The 20,377-nt window shown below is 42.2% G+C and overlaps 1 protein-coding gene across 1 annotated transcript; it reads left to right on the top strand.

Annotated features, from left to right (window-relative positions):
- The first annotated feature begins 600 nt into the window (after positions 1 to 600).
- Positions 601 to 12,863, top strand: LOC115374547 (uncharacterized). The gene is made up of 8 exons (XM_030073532.1): positions 601 to 719; positions 3,524 to 3,895; positions 4,311 to 4,577; positions 5,676 to 5,775; positions 7,052 to 7,106; positions 9,574 to 9,683; positions 10,994 to 11,053; positions 12,560 to 12,863. The coding sequence occupies exons 1-8, from the start codon at positions 668 to 670 to the stop codon at positions 12,567 to 12,569; spliced, it is 1,026 nt and encodes a 341-aa protein (XP_029929392.1). The 5' UTR covers positions 601 to 667; the 3' UTR covers positions 12,570 to 12,863.
- Positions 12,864 to 20,377: the final 7,514 nt, after the last annotated feature.

Here is a 20,377-nt window from a genome sequence, read left to right as displayed (position 1 = left end):
ATTATTATTTTGTCATTTTTTTGTAATTTTTTTGTTGCTAATTTTCAGGTAATTTCTTGCCAGTTTTCTTATGCATTTTCTCAGGTTTCAAAGAGTTTACTGCTTATGAAATCTATCCAGCATCACTGATCTGACATTTAAATATAACATTTCTATATTTAGAAATATAGTTCTCTTGTCTCTATTTTTCCTTTGTGCAAAATATCAGATAATTTTTGCCAAATCTTCCTGTTTTTTTCCCAATTTTTTTTTTTTTTTTGCATTTTATTCCCATATATTTGAAAGAAATCAAGTGAATATGCTCAGATTTAAAAGAATTAAAAGTAGTGCTGTAAATTACATAAAACAAACAACATTAAGAACAATAAAATAATAATAATAAAAACAAACAGACGTAGGATCTGGCCAAACCCGTGTGCCTCGTCATTTTCCCGCCAGTGAGCTGCTGGAGGCCAAGAAAATTAAAAAAAGAAGAAGAATGAAGGAAGTCACTGAGGAGGCGAGGGCCACTTCCTGTGTGGTTTCACAATCCGCCTGTAAATCAATCAGTCAGTCAGCAAGTCAGTCAGTCAGTCAGTCAGTCGGTCGGTCAGTCGGTTGGTGTATTTTCCCCTCCAGGCTGCTGTCTGAGCAGCTGGACACGACGGACGAGCTGAAGGCAGTAAGGATGGCTGTTTGGGACAAAAAGACTCCCTGCTGTTTTGTGATGATTCTGGCTGGTAGGAACATTTTTTGTTTGTTTGTTTGTTTGTTTGTTTGTCATCTGAGTTTAATTACCGAGTCGCTGCTTCGTGGTTTATGAGTTTTCAAAGTGTGTTCCCTGATCGTCTCATCTGATGCAGCATCATTAGATATTATAAATACCAATTTCTTGTCATTTTTTAATTTGTTTTGGTGCAATTTTTTTTTAACTTATATTCCAGTAGTTTTTTTGGCTAATTTTTCACTTACATTCTGATATTTTTCTATTATTTATACTAATATTCTGGTAATTGTTTTGCTAATTGTTTTTCTACGGTACAAATATTTTTTTGCTCTTTTGTTCATTGCCTTGTTTTTCTCTGCATGTTTTTAAAAGAAATCCAGTGACCTGTCTCAGGTGTCAAAGGGTTAATTCTCCAGACAAAAATATGGAGCAGTGATGACTTTATGACACAAACCAAAATACCTTTCCTTATCAGAGTCACTTCCTGTGGGGGCCCGGGGCCTCAGGAGGGTCAATCCGTTTGTCCTGTGAAGAGAAACATTTCAAAGTGTTTCAGCTCTCAGTGAACTCCTGAGTTCCTTCAATATCTGAGGAGTTTATTATTATTAAAAGCACTTTTACTCATTTCTATATCAATCATTTAAAAATATGAGGAGGTGAATGCACAGGCAATATTGGCATTTGCAACAAATTGAGATTTTTAGATTCAGAAAGAAAATTAAACGAGTAAATGCTTTTTCTTTCAGGAATGGCATTCTTGCATTCCATATGAGCAAAGTAATAATGTTTATTATTACATTTAGAGCGCCTGTTTGTCCTGAGGCTTGTTAAATATTTTGAGATGTGAAATAAAGCTGTCACAATCATCATTACAGTGATTTCTATATTTGTTTTACATTGAGTTGTAAAATCATCATTTTACATTTAAAATGAGAAAATTACTAAAATGTGTTTTTTGTTTGACATTATGGGTCATTTAAATTTCTAGGGAACCCATATTTCCACATGAGAACTCTGACTAAACAGAAAAATAAAGGAGCCCAATGGAACCGAAGATGGTTCTTCAGAGTGATGCTGTGGCAGAACCTCTGCTGGTTCCTTTCAGACAATGGTTCTTTAAAGAACCATTTCTTTAAACCATTCAAAGTGACCTTACAGAGCTGTGAAAAAAAAAAAAAACAGTTCTTTGTGGAACCAGCAGTGGTTCTCCTGAGGAGAGAAGAGAAAAGGTGCATGGAAACAACAGCTAATTCGTATTTCGTGAAGAACCACTTTGTGGAAGCACTTCTGGTTCCACAAAGAATTTTTCTGACCAGTTATTTAATGAACCATGGATGGCTCATTAACTAAGACCGGTACCGGAAATAGTTCTTAAAAGAGTTTCATCTGGCAAAAAAAGTTTTAAAAATACTTCTCAGTGGCGGTGGAGGCAGCTGGTTCAATGAAGAACCTTTTTCATTTTTTTCCAAGAACCATCCACTAGATAAAATGGTTATTTGGTAGTTGGCTGTTCTTCATGGAACCTCTGAGGAACCAGCCATCAGTGACTCATTACACTTTGTGTATGATCTGTGTGGTCAGGGAGGTGAGACTCTGCTAGTGCTGCTTTAGGGCGGCTAAATGGCACCATTTACAACATTCCAGCATTCCTACCCCCCACCACATCTCCATGCTGGAACCACCAGAGGGCCAGGACCCACAGTTTGAAAATCCCTGCTTCATATGATGTAATCTCATGTGTTATTTCCTTCATATTCTCATTCAACCTGACATCACGCCAAAGTGTGCGACAGAGCGGCGCACCACCAGAGGAAAGTGTGTCAGAGCCACGCTTTGCCTCACCGAGGCGGCGCAGCGACACAACATTTGTGCATAGCTCAGTAGGTAACTAATCGTTAGCTAAGTGAACATAAGCTTCTCAGCTGGTTAGTGAACATTAACTAAAACACTTGGTTAAGGTTAAGGTTAGAATTAGGGTCAGGTTAAGGTAAGGGTGGCAGCAGCTGTCAGACTGGGTCCAGCCTCATGGACTCACCTGGTCCCCTCAGTGTTTACCTGCTGCAGCAGATCAGGGGCTCAGGCCTGTCAGAGCAGCTGCTCCTGTTGTGGGGAGTCACTGTGGGCTTGTTAGGGAGAACAGGCCTGTGCTGAGGTTCTGTGTGGAACCCAGAACCCTGCAGCCCCAACGCCGTCACAAAAACTCCTGACCGCTGGTTGGTAGGAATTTATCACTAGAGGAACCAGTCAGGAGGACCTGCTTCCAATGTATTACTGTAATCTTATTTTGAAATGGTAAAGGTTAGGGTTGGGATTGGTTTAGGTCCAATCTAACAAAACATAAACTGACAGATTTTTATTTTTTATTTTTTTCTTTTATCTTTTAGTCCATTCAGGCTGGTATTACTGGTTAGTGGCTTGTTTTGGTTGTTTGGTTTTGGGTTGCTCTTATTTACAGTTGAGTGATCTAATCCCAGCCTGGGTTCCATGCTCAGCTAATTTTGTGTTTTGGTGCCAGTAACTTGGTGTTCTGTGTTGTATTTTGTGGGTGTCACTTCTGGAGTTACCATTGCTAACCCTAGGTCTGAGATTAATCAGCTAGTTTATAGGGTTTTAAGCCAAATTCAAGGTCTCTCACTAAATTAGGCTTGGTGTTATGGTTAAGGTTTAGGGATAAAGTTAGGCAGTGTTAGCTAGCAAGTTAACACTAGCAAACACAACTTGCACCAATGTTGGGGGGCATCATGGTCACTGCTGACTTGTTTTGTTGAAATATTTCTTCATCTTTTCTGATTTTCTGCGGCTGGTTGTTCTTCCTAGGTGTTCTGGGTCAGAGCGTGAACTACCCGAATCCCATCTGTGCGGTAAAAGGCTCGACAGTCACGATCCCCTGCACCTTCACACCCCGAGCATTGTTTCAGGACAAAGGAAAAACTGTTTTGCTGCAGGTAGTGCGCGTGGTCTGGTGCCAAAACCATTTGATTTGCCATCGTGAGACGCCGTCAGTCTATGACAGCAACGTGACCAGGACCAGCACTCACTTCCGATATCTGGGAGACAAAAAAGGAATCTGCACACTACAGATTGAAAATATACAAATGCAAGACACAAAGACTTACCGCTTCAGGATGGAAGCAGACAACATTGAAGGACACTTCACTGGCACAAGAGGAGTGAACATCACTGTCATCGGTGAGGGCCTGATATTATGCTAATAGCAACACTGTTATTTTATTATTTTTTTTTTATTTCATGTTGTAGTTTTGTTTTACTTAACATTTTTTAACCAGTTTAGTCCCACTGACATTAAAAATCTATTTTTTTTAAATAGTTGTCTGTACTAATGTTACTGCTGTACTGCTACTAAAATTAATAAAACTACTAATACCAATTTAATTTCTATCAGTGTTGCTGCCAGCGTTAACAGTAATGGTAACGTTTGTCTCACTCTTCTGCAAAGAAAATACAAATGGCTTTAAAACCAAAAGAACAAAACCTGTTTTAAATGGAAAAGCTAGCTGACACAGGCAGGGATTTGCCCTCCATGGATCAGACTGTGCACGGTGCAGTGAAAACTAACAAAAAATAAATTGACAAATCATTTCAGAGGGCAGTAAAATGAGGATCTCAGGCCCCAGTGGTGAGCGGGTGGTGAAGAGCGGAGATGAAGTCACATTCACCTGCACCGCCTTCTGCTCGTTCCACCGCCTGGGCCTCGCCTGGTACAGAGATGAGCACCGCCTCCTGGAGGAAGGCTCCGCCCTCCGGCTCAGCGCTCTGACCGCCGCCGACTCGGGGAATTACTCGTGTGCTCTGAAGGACAAGGCCAGCACCCGCTCTGAGCCGTACAGCCTGCATGTGCAGGACGATGAAGGTTTGTTCATATTTTTCCTTTTCAAATAAAGTTTGGGGAATTTGAAATAATGTGCACTTCATCTATAGCTAAATGACTTTTTGTCATTCATATATGTTTTATTTTGATGTCTTTTTTCTTTGATTCTTTTTAAAAATGTATTTATTTTCACTGGGAAACAAATTCCTTGCTTGCTAGGAAATCATAATGGCTTTATAATGAGGCAATGGTCATGCTTACCATATAAGGAGCAGCTTATATGGTAAGCATGACCATTGGGTGGTAGTTTGTGTCAGCCAATAAGGACGATCTGCACTGATCACCACTTTACTGTGTTCCACACTGAAATCATGTAATTTATTTGAAAATCAAGCAGGTGTTTAGAAATCCTCAGGCCTTCCTTTAAGGTTTGCTCCTGGTACAGAACAGTCTTGTTAACCAGTCAGTTGTGATGTCATTGGGGTTGCCCACGCTAAAACTTTTTGCCCACCTTCAGGGAAGCTGTTTGTGTCGGTTCATGTCCTCTTGTGCTGCTCTGACTTGTGGTGTGCCTCAGGGCTCACTGCTGGGCCCCCTTCATTTTCCTCCTGCCTGCTGCCCTCTGAGCACCTGATGCTGTATGTTCCAGGCTATGCTGATGACACTCAGCTCTATTTATCTGTCAGGCCTGCTGACCCTAGTCAGTTAAAGTACAGTAATTCTGGTGGTCTGGTTTTCACCACAGATCACGTTTCTACAAATATCCAACAACACCTTGGTTCTCTGGCCACAAAACAACAACAACAACAAAACAGTAGAAACATTAAAAATCACTTCAAGTCACAGCTAAAAAAACAACTTTTTTCTAAGCCTGTTGGTGTTTGAGTTTGTTATGTACACTACATTAGTTTATGTGATGTGTCCTAATGTTTTTTGTTTTGTTTTTGGTCTTTTCTGCTTTAGTCCTTTTGCTAAACACTTGGTAATTTAGGTTTTGAAAATTGCCATCTAAATAAAAACTTTGCTTACTTACTTTACCTAAAGTAAAATCAGGGCTTCGGTGTTTCAGGTTGTTGGATTTCAGCGTAAAGAAGATTCCAAAGCAGCCCAGTTCATCAGTGTGTTATTCTCCTGTTTCAGTTCAGTCTGTAAATCTGCCTCTGGTCGCTGGCGTTGGGGTCGGCGTCCTGCTGGCTCTGCTCACTCTCATCATTGTCGTCTTCATCATCGTCATCAGGAGGTAAATTCATTCACAAAACGAGTGCAATGCAGTGGCCAGCTCTCAGAAAAAAAGACGAGAACCAAGGCAAATTCTATTTTCACTGTCATATGAAATGACAAACAGTATTAATAAATACAATATAACTATAATCACAAAAAAACAAGTGATTAGCACGTTAGGCAAAAATACTACTAAGGTACTAAAGTACTTTGCCATTGTTGTAATTAACATTATTGAAAGGTTTATTGTTGTTGTTGATTCATTGTTTTTATGTTTGTTTAGCATTTGTTACTTTTTTCTGCATTATGTCATGTTTTGTGTTATGATGTTTATTTGTGTGAAGAGCAGCTGCTGCCTTGGCAGGGACCAATGAGGATCCAGATAAATAAAAACACTTTTATATGCAGTAACTGATAAACTTTTGAGAGAAGTAACTAATTTTACTAATTTTCTGTAATTTGCTTAACGCTAGAACAATGGTTCTTCAGAGTGATGCCACACAAGAACCATTTTTGGTTCCACAAAGAACAGACGAGCTATTAAAAATGTCAGCTGTGACGCTGTGGCATTTCTCCCTGTTTTCTGATGGTTTATAGAGCGAGACATTAATCCATTCACTGAGGAAATAATCTGCACATTAATCCACAAGGAAAAGAATTGTTAGCTGCTGCTGCCACCAAATAACTCCAATAAACATGAAGAACCTTCAGCACTTTAAAGAACCACAGAAAGTGGGTGGAGAAGCAGCTCCTAAATAAAGAGGTTCTGCAGCTGCTGATGGTTCTCTGTAGAACCATGGAGCGTTTTGTAGAACCATTTGAGAACCAGTGTTTTTCTGGGAGCAGTCTGCCTGAAACTGAAAACTCAACTCAACCTGATCCTTGCAGATTTAGTTTGGCTCTAGCTGGTTGTGATCCAGTGAAACAGAAACTTGTGGTTGCATCATATCTGCAGGTCATCTGTCTCTAATTTTATCTGCATGTCTCTTCCCCTTTCCCTTTCCCCTCTGGCAACTGAGAAACGTATAAAACGTCCAGCGGTCTCTCTGTGTTGCCTCGTGTGGCTGAGCGCAGTGAAACTTCCTGTGTTGCTTCCTCTTTTCAGAATTCCTCACATTTCACAACTCTTTGCAGAAGCCACCAAGCTCAAATCTTTTTCTATTTTCATCACATTACGCAGAGACAAACACAACACATGAACCGTGTGTTGACAATCATAACACGGTCACTGTGTGTTTTACTTACCACAACAGTGTTGTTTGCTTGTTGTTGTTGTTGTTGTTGTGTGTGTGAAGGAGGCGCGCCGCAGCAGCAGAGAAGCCGCAGATGGACGATGTGGCAGTGCAGAAGGTGAGTCAGCAACACAGGACAAATTGCTTTGATTCATGACTCAGCGAATGATTAACCTTTGTTTCTCCAGTTTTCTGTGGTTCATAAAAACACTCAGTGAACACAGACACTGCAAATCAAGAACCTGATCCAGTCAAGCTGGCTTTAAAAAAAAAAAAAATCTCTCGCATTGATACTGATGTTTTTGAAGGAATCCCTCGACGGTTGGTATTCTTTAATTTTATGTTTTCATTCCAAAAGAAGAAAAAAATCCAAGTGTTGAGTTTTTGTTGTCTGGAGTGGAAAAGCCTCTGACACAGAAGTGAGAGACTCAAGAAAAGCCAAACTATTTTCTTTTTTCCTCATAGTTTTGACAAATCACCATTACACACAGAGAGTTCGATAATATTCTAAATCTGTTGAACCTGAAGCTGTGTTTATGATCAGCTGTCATATTTACCAGCAGAGAATCCCAGAAAACCCTTAAACATCCTGGTGGGGGGAGACAAAATGTAGTGGGTAGAATACTTATTTCTGCATTAAACCAAATATATATTACTTACCTGTAATACCTATTTGAATAAGAAAAGGATAACTTGTTCAAACGTTTTAAAGTTCATTAAAATTTGGTTCAGGTCTCAAAAGGCAGTAACCTTGGTGCTGTGAATCTGTATACACTCTGCTCTACCTCATCTTTCCTCATGGTGGCGCTGTGTTGCGCTGTGTAGCATTCCACTGTTTGTTGCTGCAATTGAAAAAGCAGTTTGAGCAAATTTTGTCGAGGGCTGTGGATGATCTTGTTCACCGTATTTCACCGTGAGCTTTTGGAATAAACTGTTTAATGGGCTGTGCAGAATCTGACACAGTAAACACTCACCAGTCACAAAAGATTTTTAAAGCTCAATAAGCTGTAATGTCCCTTTATTTGTCCCACAAATAAATAGCCGACAAGCACAGCCTCAATATTCTCCCCCAGATGCAGTAAGTCGAACCAACACTCCAAATCAGGGAACCAAATAAAGTTCAGGTTTATTTAGAGCCCAATATCACTGTTTCCAGTCTCAAAGGGCTTCACAGGCCCACACATTTACAACAAACAGGAAAACACCTTCTGACTGTAACTTCATAGCAGCAAGAAAAAACTCCCAAAAACCCAGCTGATCTGGGGAAAATGTTAGAAATGTTTAGGAGCACAGAGAGGAGAGCATTCCTACCAGACAGACAGACAGACAGGTGCGCAACAGGTATAGATTTTTAAAGTTCAAAATTTTCATTTTGACCTTTGATTATAGCGCCCTCATCAGGCCGATTGGGGTCATATTTCTTGGACAACATTTGTACAAAACTTCCAACCTATGTGCAAAATGTCTCTACCATTTACCATCTCATGGGAATTTGCCAAAACATTTCTGAGGAAAAGGAATAATAATAATAAACTGAAGCAAAAGCAGCTGAACCCGAAACAACAAACAACAACCTAGCAAACAACTACAAACCACTACTCAAGACTATTCACAAGTCTCTAGTCAACTATCTAGTGACTAGTGCACCAGTCACCTCACCCCGTTCCCCAGCTGACCAGGTGTCACATGAGATTTGAATGTCGATAATAAACGATCACTCTGCCCCGCCAAACCCGCTTACAACTCGACAGTCATGAAGCTGAACCAACAGAACCCAGACCGGTTCCTCTCTGTCCAAACCGAGCCAGTCACTCCTTCAGTCTAACTCTTCTACTGCAAACGACTTTGTTGAATTTTTCATGCAGACAGTAGACTCTGTGATGAAATTTACAGCCAATCAAATCAACTCGCTTGCACGTTTCCCATCAGTTCTCTGGAGATGAATCAGGATGTGCATCCTTTAAGCCAATTTGATACCACCCCTTTAAATGTTCTTTCCAAATTGGTGTTAAACCAGCTTCTTGCCCACTTGACCTCCTACTTCCTAAACTTTATGAGCTCTTCTCAGTTGTGCTCAATCATCTCAATCGAGCACCTAAATCTGGCACCTTACCCTTCGCTGCGATCGCTTAGAAGATCTAACTGGTATCTGCAGCCTGGAGCTTCCTTGGTTTAAATCTCAAGCAGTGTGTCCACTACAACAATATGACCTCTGAGTACTGAGAGCTTAACCGAGGTGTTCCTCAAGGCTCGATCCTGGGTCTCCTCCTGTTTTATTCTCATTCTATTTTAATATCATCCACAGCTATAACATTAGCTTCCACTGTTACTCCGATGATACTGAAGCACAGTGACTGTTCTGCATTGGCTAACCTTGAAGCGTGTCTGTGTGAAGTTGAAGTTTGGCTGTCTTCAAATTTCCTGATTCTTAACTCTGGCAAGACTGAAATGCTGGTCATTGGTGCTCCTACGCAAAAGCATCTTTTTAGTGACACAGCCTCATCTTCCCCTTCTCCTTCTCCTCCTCCTTCTTTCTTCTTCTTTCTTCTTCTTCATTTTCTTCCTCTTCGTGTGTGGCCCTGCAGCCACAGGAGAACACTTACAGCAACATCCTGGAGCGTCAGGAAGTCAGTTCAGCCGCGGAGGAAGTCAACTACGCTTCAGTCCACTTCAAACACAACGGCGCCTCCTCCAGGTCAGTCCTCTGCTGCCGCACGTGTCTCTGCACGTGTGTGTGTTCCTGTGTGTGTGTGTTCACTGTGTACCGCAGCATTTATCTACAGTTATGGATACTTATAGATATTTAGATATATATCCTTTGTTTTGCATAAGTCATGTGTTTTGTTTTGTGTGTGTGTGTGTGTGTGTGTGTGTGTGTGTGTGTGTGTGTGTGTGTGTGCTTCACTGCAGGTGGGTTAACAGCAGCTGTAGGCAGGGACGCTGCTCGGCATAACTCTACTGGGGCACAGTACACACACAAACACACACACACACACACACACACACACACACTGCCCCACCCCACTGGCACACTCCTACTAAAACTACTACTTGAGATATTAATGAGTGTATGAACATATTTATTTTAACAAACATGAACATTTTCAACATGGCAGCAAAAGCATATAAGCCATAACAAACAATGGCAAGTCAGAACTCTCTTCATACACATTCCAAAGTAACGGTTATTACCTGGTTTTCAGGGTGAGTTCAACTCAGTCTGACCTGAGTTTGTTGATTTTTTGAGCATTAAAGCGTACTGCCTATTTTTAATTTTCACAAAGTGGTCAGTCACTTGACTGTGACTCAGATTTGAAAGTTCTTCCTTCTCAACTGCTAAGACAGCAAGATGGTGAAGCCTGTCTCAACACTCTGAGTGACCTTTCACATACTGTATAAGACATGACTAATGTCCTCTGTTTCTGTTGAAACTGCTTCCTCATCATCTTCATGTCTGTCATCTTCATGTCTGTCATCTTCATGGTGCTTCTCTCCTGACTTTGGCCTGTCTCTAGCCTCTGTCTCAGTCTCCATACTTGACCACTCATGCACCTCAGTCTCTCCTCCTCCTCCCTCTCCTCCTCCAGCACCTTGATGCTCATTCTCTGCAGCAGCAACATCAAAAATGCACCGCACAAATTTATATTTTAGGCATTTAAGTTTAACAGACTTGCTAATAACGTCACTAGCTTAGCCGGCTAATTTATCACCAGACCTTACCTCCCTCTCTCTCATCTCTCCTTACTGCTTCCCTGTCTCTGCTTCAGGTGAAGAATTTCCTGATATCCATCTACAGAAGTCATGCAATAATGTTTCAGTTAGTATAACGTCATTTGGTTTCATTAAGAATATCATTTATATTGGGGTACGTGCCCCAGTAAATGGGGTCTGGCGACACCGATAGCTGTGGGTCTGTTATGAAATGCTGTCACACACACACACACACACACACACACACACACACACACACACACAACGGAATAACATTGTGCTGTGTGTTTTCAGGCCAGAATATGACGACTGCAGCCAGACGGAGGAGGCTGTCATCTACACATCAGTCGCCAGGTATTTTAAAAGAAATACAGATTTCTTCACATTTCCACTTCAAACGTTCAGACTTTTCCAGAGCTGCATCTCCAGACACCTCAGTGTTTACCAGCTCAGGCTCATGATAGCTACATGTTCGCCTCCAGCTGCCAAAGGTGCTGACGGCTTCATCACTCGTTGGCCTCGTCAGAGTTCCTCACCCCCGTAAACGTATTGGCTCTCTGGGTCAAATCAGGAAGTGAGTTTGGTTTGTAATGCAGCGAGTGGGCGTTTTGGCCTTTAACGTCAGTCAGTGTGTGACATGTGAGGCAGAGTGCTGGCCTCTATATTTATCTGTAGTGATCACGTGATGTGATCTGGCACAGGAGACGCCGCACAGTGAAATCCACTAAACCCAGAGCAGCCCTGAAAAATAAACTAAACTAAAATCTGTTGTGCTTGTACCATTTTCTGAGGGGAAAAAACAAATTACTTGCAGTCAGAGCCGGATCACAGAACCTGAGGCCCGGGGCATCAACCTGACATGGGCCCCCTCCACCACACTCACACTGAACAAAATGATGAATATCTCGTCAAAACCATTTTTTATTTAAAAAAAAAAAAAAAAATCAGCTGTTTGCAGGAGGAAGAAGGTTAATGATGGAGGGATGGGGGAACGGAAAGGGTGGAGAACAGAGGGGTGGAGGAGTGTGATGATTGGCTGATGAAGACTCTTCTGGTTCCTGTGTTTAACAGTGAAGAGAGGAGGAAGACAAACTGTGGTTTGGGAGGAGGGACTGAAAACTGAGACAGGACAGGAGTGGATTCAGGTGCAGCTGAACACTTTTTGTTGGGAAACGAGGTGTTGGAGGCGTTTGAGGTCTTTGTTCCTGATCTTAGTTAAGCAGCTTCATAAAACTCAAACCTGAAACAAGTGGAAACAAGTCGCACTCACATTTCCATTTTCATGAAGGAGCTCAGAGTCAGACGGCGGATGCCTGACATCACTAATCAGGCGCTGATGTTGTGTTATATTTAGTGACAGTGAGTCAGATTCTGTAACAGGTCAGACTTTACGCCGCCACACGCCGGGCAGCTTTCATCTCTAATCCGCTCTGTTTGCATGGAGAATGTCTTTCTGTGTGTTTGATCCTGGTGAAAAATCTGTTGGTTGCGCTGCTTTATGTTCACTTGTGCTGTAATTAGGCAGCTTTTTTGCACACTTTCTTTTGAAGTTACTCAGGTGTTTCTGCTGTAGTTTGTTGTGTTCTCCTCTTAACCTCTGCTCTGTAACTGCCTCTCTCTGTGTGTGATGTTTTCCGTCGTATTATTTACCGTTTGCTTTTTTTATTGTGAAATGTAAACATTATCTAGATGAATTCACATAAGCCCTGTCCCTGTCCCTGCACTGTAAACCATTTATTCATTACACTGTAAACCATTTATTGTCATTTTTGTGTATTTTTGAACATACAAAAACTAAACTAAAGCAGAGAAGAGTGTGTCGTGCTGCTGTGTTACCTCTCCTTCCTCTTCCTCCTCCAGGCTGCAGTGAGGAGCCGTGACTCTCCAAGCCCGGCGGAGTTCCTCAGGATTCTTCTGCTGTGAGGCAGTGAAGCCTGAAAGGCCACAAAGCAAAAGCCAGATTTTAATGTTTTAATGTTCCAGTGGTGAGGTATGATGATGGCTGAGCTCCGGTGAAACCTGATCATTTATGTCCTTTATGTCCTCTGTTGTGCTTCCAGCAAGGTTATTATCATCAATGAAAACTAACAACACAACGAAAACCGGGTGTGAGAAAACATTTTAGTCAACTCAAGTAAAAATGGAAATGAGAGTTTATACAACAGCAGGAACTGAAACTCTGTGAATTGAAAAATAAAATGATAGAGTTTTTGTCTTTGTCATGTTATTTCATACATAAGCCTGGTCCTTTAGGTGGATATGAAATCTGTCTCACAGTTTTGTTTTTTTTAGCTGCATTAGTTTTATGGCAGCAGAGGGTTAATATCCTTCTGTCAGTCAAACAACTGAGACTGTTTTGAACGCTGCCCTGACAAACAAACTAACACTGAAACTAACAAAAACTCAACCAACAACAAAACCAAAAAATTAAATATAACTAAAGAAGCAAAACTGCTTTAATAACAAATTAAAACTAAACTGAAGTTGAAAACAAAAAAATCAAAACAAAATAGAAATAAAAACTAATGAAAAGTGCAAAACTATAATAACCTTGGCTTCCAGGTGCAGCGAGGTGGTTTCTCCTCTGCCTTTTTTGAGACCCAAGTGTGTGGGATGTCCTGAAAATTTGGTGAAATGACATGGAATGACCCCTTTTCCTTTTTTAATTCCACCCTGTGCTGTGTTTTATTCTTTTTAATGTTTTATTTAATGTGTTTCAAATGTTCTTCTTTTTACTGTGAAGCACTTTGAGCTGCAATTGTTGTATGAAAGATGCTATACAAATAAAGTTTTATTATTATTATTATTATTATTATTATTATTGTCTCCTCGTCTCCTTGTCTACTCATCTCCTCATCTCCTCATCTCCTCGCCTCCTAGCACACTGAGCTGCATGTAGAAAGCGCTGCGTCACGCGTGTCGAGAGCTTTCAGTAGCGAGGTTCGGGTCTTGCTTTTCAAACAGAATGGAAATGGAGCACAAATGAAAGCGACTACAAATGCTGTTTGGTATATGGGAAGATTTATTATATTTGTTTATTAAAAGTGCTTCAGATTTTGTATGACAACATAGTTTGGTAGCAGAAATGACAACAACATCCTTCAGGTGTGAACCGCGGCACATTGAGGCTGGAGTGAGTCAGGACGTCTCATTAATTTACCTGATGCCTCATACCTCCTGTGGGCGGGGCTACCACACGAGGGCGAGGAGGTTCACACTGAGACTTGAGAGAAGTCGTTTGTCTCGGGTCGCGGCTGAGGCCTCCCAGATCAGCAGCTGATTGGTTCATTCAGAGCTCCTCAGTTCAGAATAAAAGCCCCCTCCTTCAGTCCGCCTGGCTCCTGAACTCATTCGTGTCAGTCTGGACGCTCAAATCAGATTTCAAACCGGCAACCCAACACACCACGTCGACAGCTGGTCTTACATGAGCTGTGGTCAGGTGACTTGCTGCTGCTCGCTTCTCTCTGTTTGGTTTGTTTTCTTGGAGTTTACTTTAGTTTGTTGTGTTTGTTGTAGTTTAGTTTCATGTGAAGAGTTTCTGAATAACAGCTGTGTGTAAAAACCTCCGCTGTTAATGTCTGTGACGGCTCTGAGGTCACCGGCCGCCGTCTCCGCCTCCCTCCATGGCGTCAGCACGGTGTGAGATGAACACATGCATACATGACTGAATGAATGGATGGATGAATGAAAGCCAGTCGAGCAAATTGGTCATTTCAAACCTCTTGAAATCTGAAAGTCATTCATGTTTCGTATCATGTGAACAGTCTCTCCTTTTGTAGTTAAATTCAGAATTCATTTTGTGAGCTTTGGTGGATTTTATATATTTTCTTAGTTGAACATCCTCTGATGGAGAAGACGCCCGATCATTCACTGTGAGCTGCTGTGTTTTTGTCTGGATGTTCTGAAACTGCTTGAAGTAATTCACCTCTATTGATTGTAATAAATGACTTTGAAATAAAGTTTTTGTTTTGTTTTGTGTTTTTTGTTTTACTTATGGACTATAACATCAAACAATAAAACCTCATGTCATTTGGCAAATGTGGACTGCAGGAGAGAGAGAGAGAGAGAGAGAGAGAGAGGAGCTGTGTGAGGTCAGTTCCTGCAGAGCGGCACTAGGTGGCAGCGTTGGCCTGCTGAGGGTCTCAGCAGAGCCGTGAGGGGCCGAGGGCAGCCGGGCGGCTCGGGGTCTAGGACGTCGGCTCCTCATCAACCAGAGAGAAATCTTTTTTTTTTTTTTTTTTTTAAATTTAGTTCATCCCGGCATGTTTGGGAAAGGAAGGAGAATTTTCCCAAAATGTGAAGAAAAAAAAAACCCATAAAAAATCCCACAAAGTTTGACTTTGAAGATTTTGCCTCACCAGAAATTTGAAGATCCTGGAGGAGTCAGGCTTTTATTTTGAATTTCATGGTAATATACTTTTATACTTACACTGATATACTTTATACATAATGTAATAATGATGAATATAGTTTTCTTGTAATGACATTTTTTTTGTAATTTAAAAAAAGTCATAACATCAGCCAATAAAAGTTTTTTTTTTTTTTTAATTATTTTTTTGGTGGGAATTTTGTAGAAATTTTCTGGTGTTTTTTCTAATTCATTTTTAAGTTTGAATTTGCTCAGGTTTCAAGGGGTTAGTTAAAAAAAACTCACCTACTTTGTCTCAAAAAAAAAACCCAATACAAACCTGTTCACCAGCTAAATACTAATTTTGTTCAATCATCAGTTAAAATTGTGATGAAATATAACGACGTGAATCAGGCTGATCTTCCTCCTCCTCCTCTTCCTCTCAGTAGGAAGATTCCAGTGAAACTGTCCATCAGCTCCTCTTTGCCTCAGGGTCTCACTTTACTCTGCAGAGCAGCTGTAATATTTTGTCTGATATTTCCCCTGAGCCTGTGAAGGCAGCACGCCGGCGCCCGGACGAAGAAGATTCCAGAGCCGCAAAATGTCGAGGAGAAGAAACGACGGCTCAGAGCGTTTCAGCTGCAGATTGAATTTAATCCAGCAGATTAAACACAGAGACCGACTGCTGTAGAGGGCGGAGTCTCCTCAGTGTTTAAATTTAATTTGAAGTCTGAGACACTCACAGACACTGGCGGCTGTGAAATTATGAGTGTGTGTGTGCTTGGTCTTGGGACCTGGGAAAGATGTTTTTTTTTTCATGTTGTGACTTGCACTGCCCTGTAGGAGGCGCAACATCCTGCTGAGAATAATGCTTCATGTCAGGAAAACAGGTCGGGACATTTTGTGAACATCTCTGCAATTCAGACAATTACAAAGCAGCAGCAGCAGCATTGACATGTTCACTCATCCATCATTCCATTAAGCTGCCGAGCCAACACACACGCACGCACGCACGCACGCACGCACACACACACACACACACACACACACACAGTAATGCTGCTGTGTTTCAGAGCGGCCCTGTGCAGGACGTCAGCGTGCGGCCGTACTCAGAGCACTGCAGCAGCTCCAACATGCAGCTGTGGCTCAGCGCCGTGTTCGCCTACAAGGCCCCACTGCTGGTGAGTACACACTGAGTACACACTGAGTACACACTGAGTACACACCGAGTACACAGCCAGTACACACTGAGTACACAGCCAGGACACAGCCAGGACACACTGAGTACACAGCCAGGACACAGCCAGTACACACTCAGTACACACTGAGTACACAGCCAGTACACAGCCAGGACACAGCCAGTACACAGCCAGTACACAGCCAGGACACAGCCAGTACACAGCCAGGACACAGCCAGTACACACCCAGTAGACACCCAGTACACACCCAGTACACACCCAGTACACAGCCAGAACACACCCAGGACACACCCAGTACACAGCCAGTACACACCCAGTACACAGCCAGTACACAGCCAGTACACACCCAGTACACACTGAGTACACAGCCAGTACACAACCAGTACACAGCCAGTACACAACCAGTACACAGCCAGTACACAGCCAGTACACAGCCAGTATACACCCAGTACACAGCCAGTACACAGCCAGTACACAGCCAGTATACACCCAGTACACAGCCAGTAGGGAAGACTGGGGTAAGATGAGCCATTTTTCATATTTAGGATCACTACATCAAGGCAATCATAGTTTTGTTGCTAACTAATATTTCTGCATATATTTCAGGATGTTGTGCATCTCTTCAAACAAACAGAACGAGTGTAAACATAACTGTTTCCATAATATAGCATGTCCAAAAAAAGTGGTCTTGTGGCACAACTTACCCCGTGTATGGGGTAAGTTGAGCATAGGAGCGGGGTAAGTGGAGCCGTATCCCTACTCACCCCCCACCCCCCACCCTCCTCCCCACCTCCATCCCACCCCTCCCTCACCTTCCCCCTCCCTAAATAACAGTCACTTCTTCACATTCATGTGTATTTTTATTTATTAAACACAATCCAACAGGTACAATAAACAGCTGTTTTAACATGCCTTAAAGCGCGCTTGGGAAGAGAACATTAACAGCTGTGTTTCTGGAAAGAAAACACCAGAACACTAGTTTCTTGGTGTCCTTGCTGACAGTAAGGTCAGTTATGAACATATGAACAAAACACATTTGGTGGCCATGGCCACCATTGGCCACCACATAGCTCCGCCCCTGGCTTTCACTCAATATTCCACCTGTCGAGGTTGCAGGGGAACATAAATTGCTCAGACCTCCTTGCTGTGCCACCAACTCTGTGAGGTTTGGGGAGTTTTAGAAATTTAATATTTAACCCTCATAAAGGCTTAAGGGGTCAAAATAGCCTGAGCGTCCACGAGTCTTTTTTCCGGGGTCCTGTGGCGCGCCCATGCCTTGCCCTTGGCTCCGCGGCAGCAGTTGTGGCCTCCAGCACTCCAACATATCCCCGGACCCCCTGGCCTTACCCCACCATTTTGACTTTTTTTTGTCCCCACAGCTAAAATGGTGCAGTTTTATGCTAGGTTTATGACCTCATGTTGTAGCTCATAGATACCACAACTGATGTATAAAACAAATTTAAAATGATCTGTTTTGGTCTTAACACAATTCTCATGAAACTTATGATAGACTGAATTCACTTTCAAGAGTAAAAAATGTTTTTTTGGAAATAAATGTCTAACCACTTTACCCATGTGGTTCTTACCTTCACAGACTCCATGACATGATGCCTTCCTCCTAAATATTTGGTCACATGATCAATATTTTTTACCGTTTCCTAGCAACAGGGGGTGGCTCAACTTACCCTTTGGCTCAACTTACCCCAGTCTCCCCTACACACCCAATACACAGCCAGTATACACCCAGTACACAGCCAGTACACAGCCAGTACACACCCAGTACACACCCAGGATAGACCCAGTACACACCCAGGACACGCCCAGCACACGCCCAGTACACACCCAGTACACACCAAGTACACACTGAGTACACAGCCAGTACACACACAGTACACACCCAGTACACACCAGTACACACCGAGTACACAGCCAGTACACAGCCAGTACACACACAGTACACACCGAGTACACACACTGAGTACACACCAAGTACACAACCAGTACACACTCAGTACACTCCCAGTACATACTCAGTCCACACACAGTACACAGCCAGTACACACTGTCTACACACCGAATACACACTCAGTACACACCCAGTACACACTGAGTACACACCCAGTAAACAACCGGTACACAGCCAGTACACACTGAATAGACACCCAGTACACAGCCAATACAAACCCAGTACACAGAGTACATACCCAGTACACACCCAGTACGCACCCAGTACACAGCTAGTACACACTGAGTACACACCCAGCACACACCGAGTACACGCCCAGTACACACGCAGTACACACTCAGTACACACTGAGTACACACCCTTTACAGACTCAGTACACTCTCAGTACACACCAAGTACACACCCAATACACACTCAGTACACACTCAGTACACACCCAGTACACACCAAGTATACACCCAATACACACTGAGTACACACCCACTACACACCCAATACACAGCTAGTACATAGTGAGTACACAGCCAGTCCACACCGAGTACACACTGAGTACACACCCAGTACACACTGAATACACACCCAGGTGAGGCGGAGCCGCCGCCGGACTCCACCCACCAGGCCCAGATCTGCAGCGAGGAGCTGAAGGCTGACCTGAGGTCCTCCAGGTCAGGAGACATCAACTCTCCTGAACAGTGAGTGAGCTGCAGCACGCACACACACACACACACACACACACACACACACACACACACACACACACACACACACACACACACACACACACACACTCATCTCATCACTGTTTATCCAGCAGATGCAGAGAGAGGACCCAGGAGCCGAGGACAGAGGAACTCACTTGTATTTCTGTTTTTAATGTTTGTGTCTGAGGATTAAAAACTGCAAGAAACGAAACAAAAGAATGAAGATGGGTCTTTTTGTAGGTTGCAGTGCGTCTCCGGGGGGACGGACATATGAGACGGGCAGATCCTCTGGAGACATTCGAGGAAACATGACGCACTTTGACTTCCTCTCACACACTTCACACTTCTGAGGAAAAATCATACATAGCTGACCGCTCTGTACATGTTGCTGATAGGACAGACTGGCTGTGTGATGCATTCGCTGACTGCTCTGTAGCAGCCACCTTCCTGTTCAGCTCCTGACCAGGGTGTGACCGACTCCCCCAGACTGAGACCAGATGTTGGATGCCATTTTGGTTCAGTTCCTATGGGTAGCATTTCCTGTTAGCTTAGCATAAAGACTTGAAGTGTATAGGAGTCGTTAGCCTGGCTCTGTCAAAGTGATAAAATCACCCTTCCAGCAGCTCTGAGGCTCTGAGTTACTCAGTGGATCGTATTTTTAAAATAATTAGGGGACGTTTTCTTGTAATTTTCTTTTTGCTAATTTTCTGGTAATGTTTCACCAATTGTCTGTTTTTGTTTCTTTGTTTTGCAGTTTATATTATTATATAGATTATATTATTATTATATTATTATTGTTTTAATTATTATTTTGTAATTTTTTTTTTCTAATTTTTTTGTTGCTAATTTTCAGGTAATTTCTTGTCAATTTTCTTATGGATTTGCTCAGGTTTCAAAGAGTTAACTGCTTATGAAATCCATCCAGCATCACTGATCTGACATTTAAATATATCATTTCTGTACTTAGAAATACAGTGCTCTTGTCTCTATTTTTTCTTTCTGCAAAATATCAGATAATGTTTTCTAAATTTTTAATTTTTCCTGTTTTTTTCCCTTTTTTTTTTTTAAATTTCTTTTTATTTTTGGTATTTTATTCCCATATATTTGAAAGAAATCAAGTGTGCTCAGATTTAAAAGAGTTAAAAGTAGTGCTGTAAATTACATAAAACAAACAACATTAATAAAAATAAAATAAAAAAAAAAAACAGACGTAGAAACTGGCCCAACGCGTGTGCCTCGTCATTTTCCTACCAGTGAGCTGCTGGAGGCCAAGAAAATTAAAAAAAGAAGAGGAATGAAGGAAGTCACTGAGGAGGCGAGGGCCACTTCCTGTGTGGTTTCACAATCTGCCTGTAAATCAATCAGTCAGTCAGCAAGTCAGTCAGTCAGTCAGTCAGCAAGTCAGTCAGTCAGTCAGCCAGTCAGTCAGTCAGTCAGTCAGGCAGTCGGTTGGTGTATTTTCCC

The sequence above is a fragment of the Myripristis murdjan genome, chromosome 16, assembly GCF_902150065.1.
Source record: "Myripristis murdjan chromosome 16, fMyrMur1.1, whole genome shotgun sequence".
NCBI lineage: Eukaryota > Metazoa > Chordata > Actinopteri > Holocentriformes > Holocentridae > Myripristis > Myripristis murdjan.
This window is presented reverse-complemented; position numbering and strand designations above follow the sequence as displayed.

Excerpts from the sequence above, each read along its gene's own strand:
- LOC115374547 (XM_030073532.1), top strand. The coding sequence starts at position 668 with ATGGCTGTTTGGGACAAAAAGACTCCCTGCTGTTTTGTGATGATTCTG. Across the intron at positions 4,578-5,675 it reads GCATGTGCAGGACGATGAAG|TTCAGTCTGTAAATCTGCCT; the intron begins GTTTGTTCATAT and ends CTCCTGTTTCAG. Across the intron at positions 5,776-7,051 it reads TTCATCATCGTCATCAGGAG|GAGGCGCGCCGCAGCAGCAG; the intron begins GTAAATTCATTC and ends GTGTGTGTGAAG.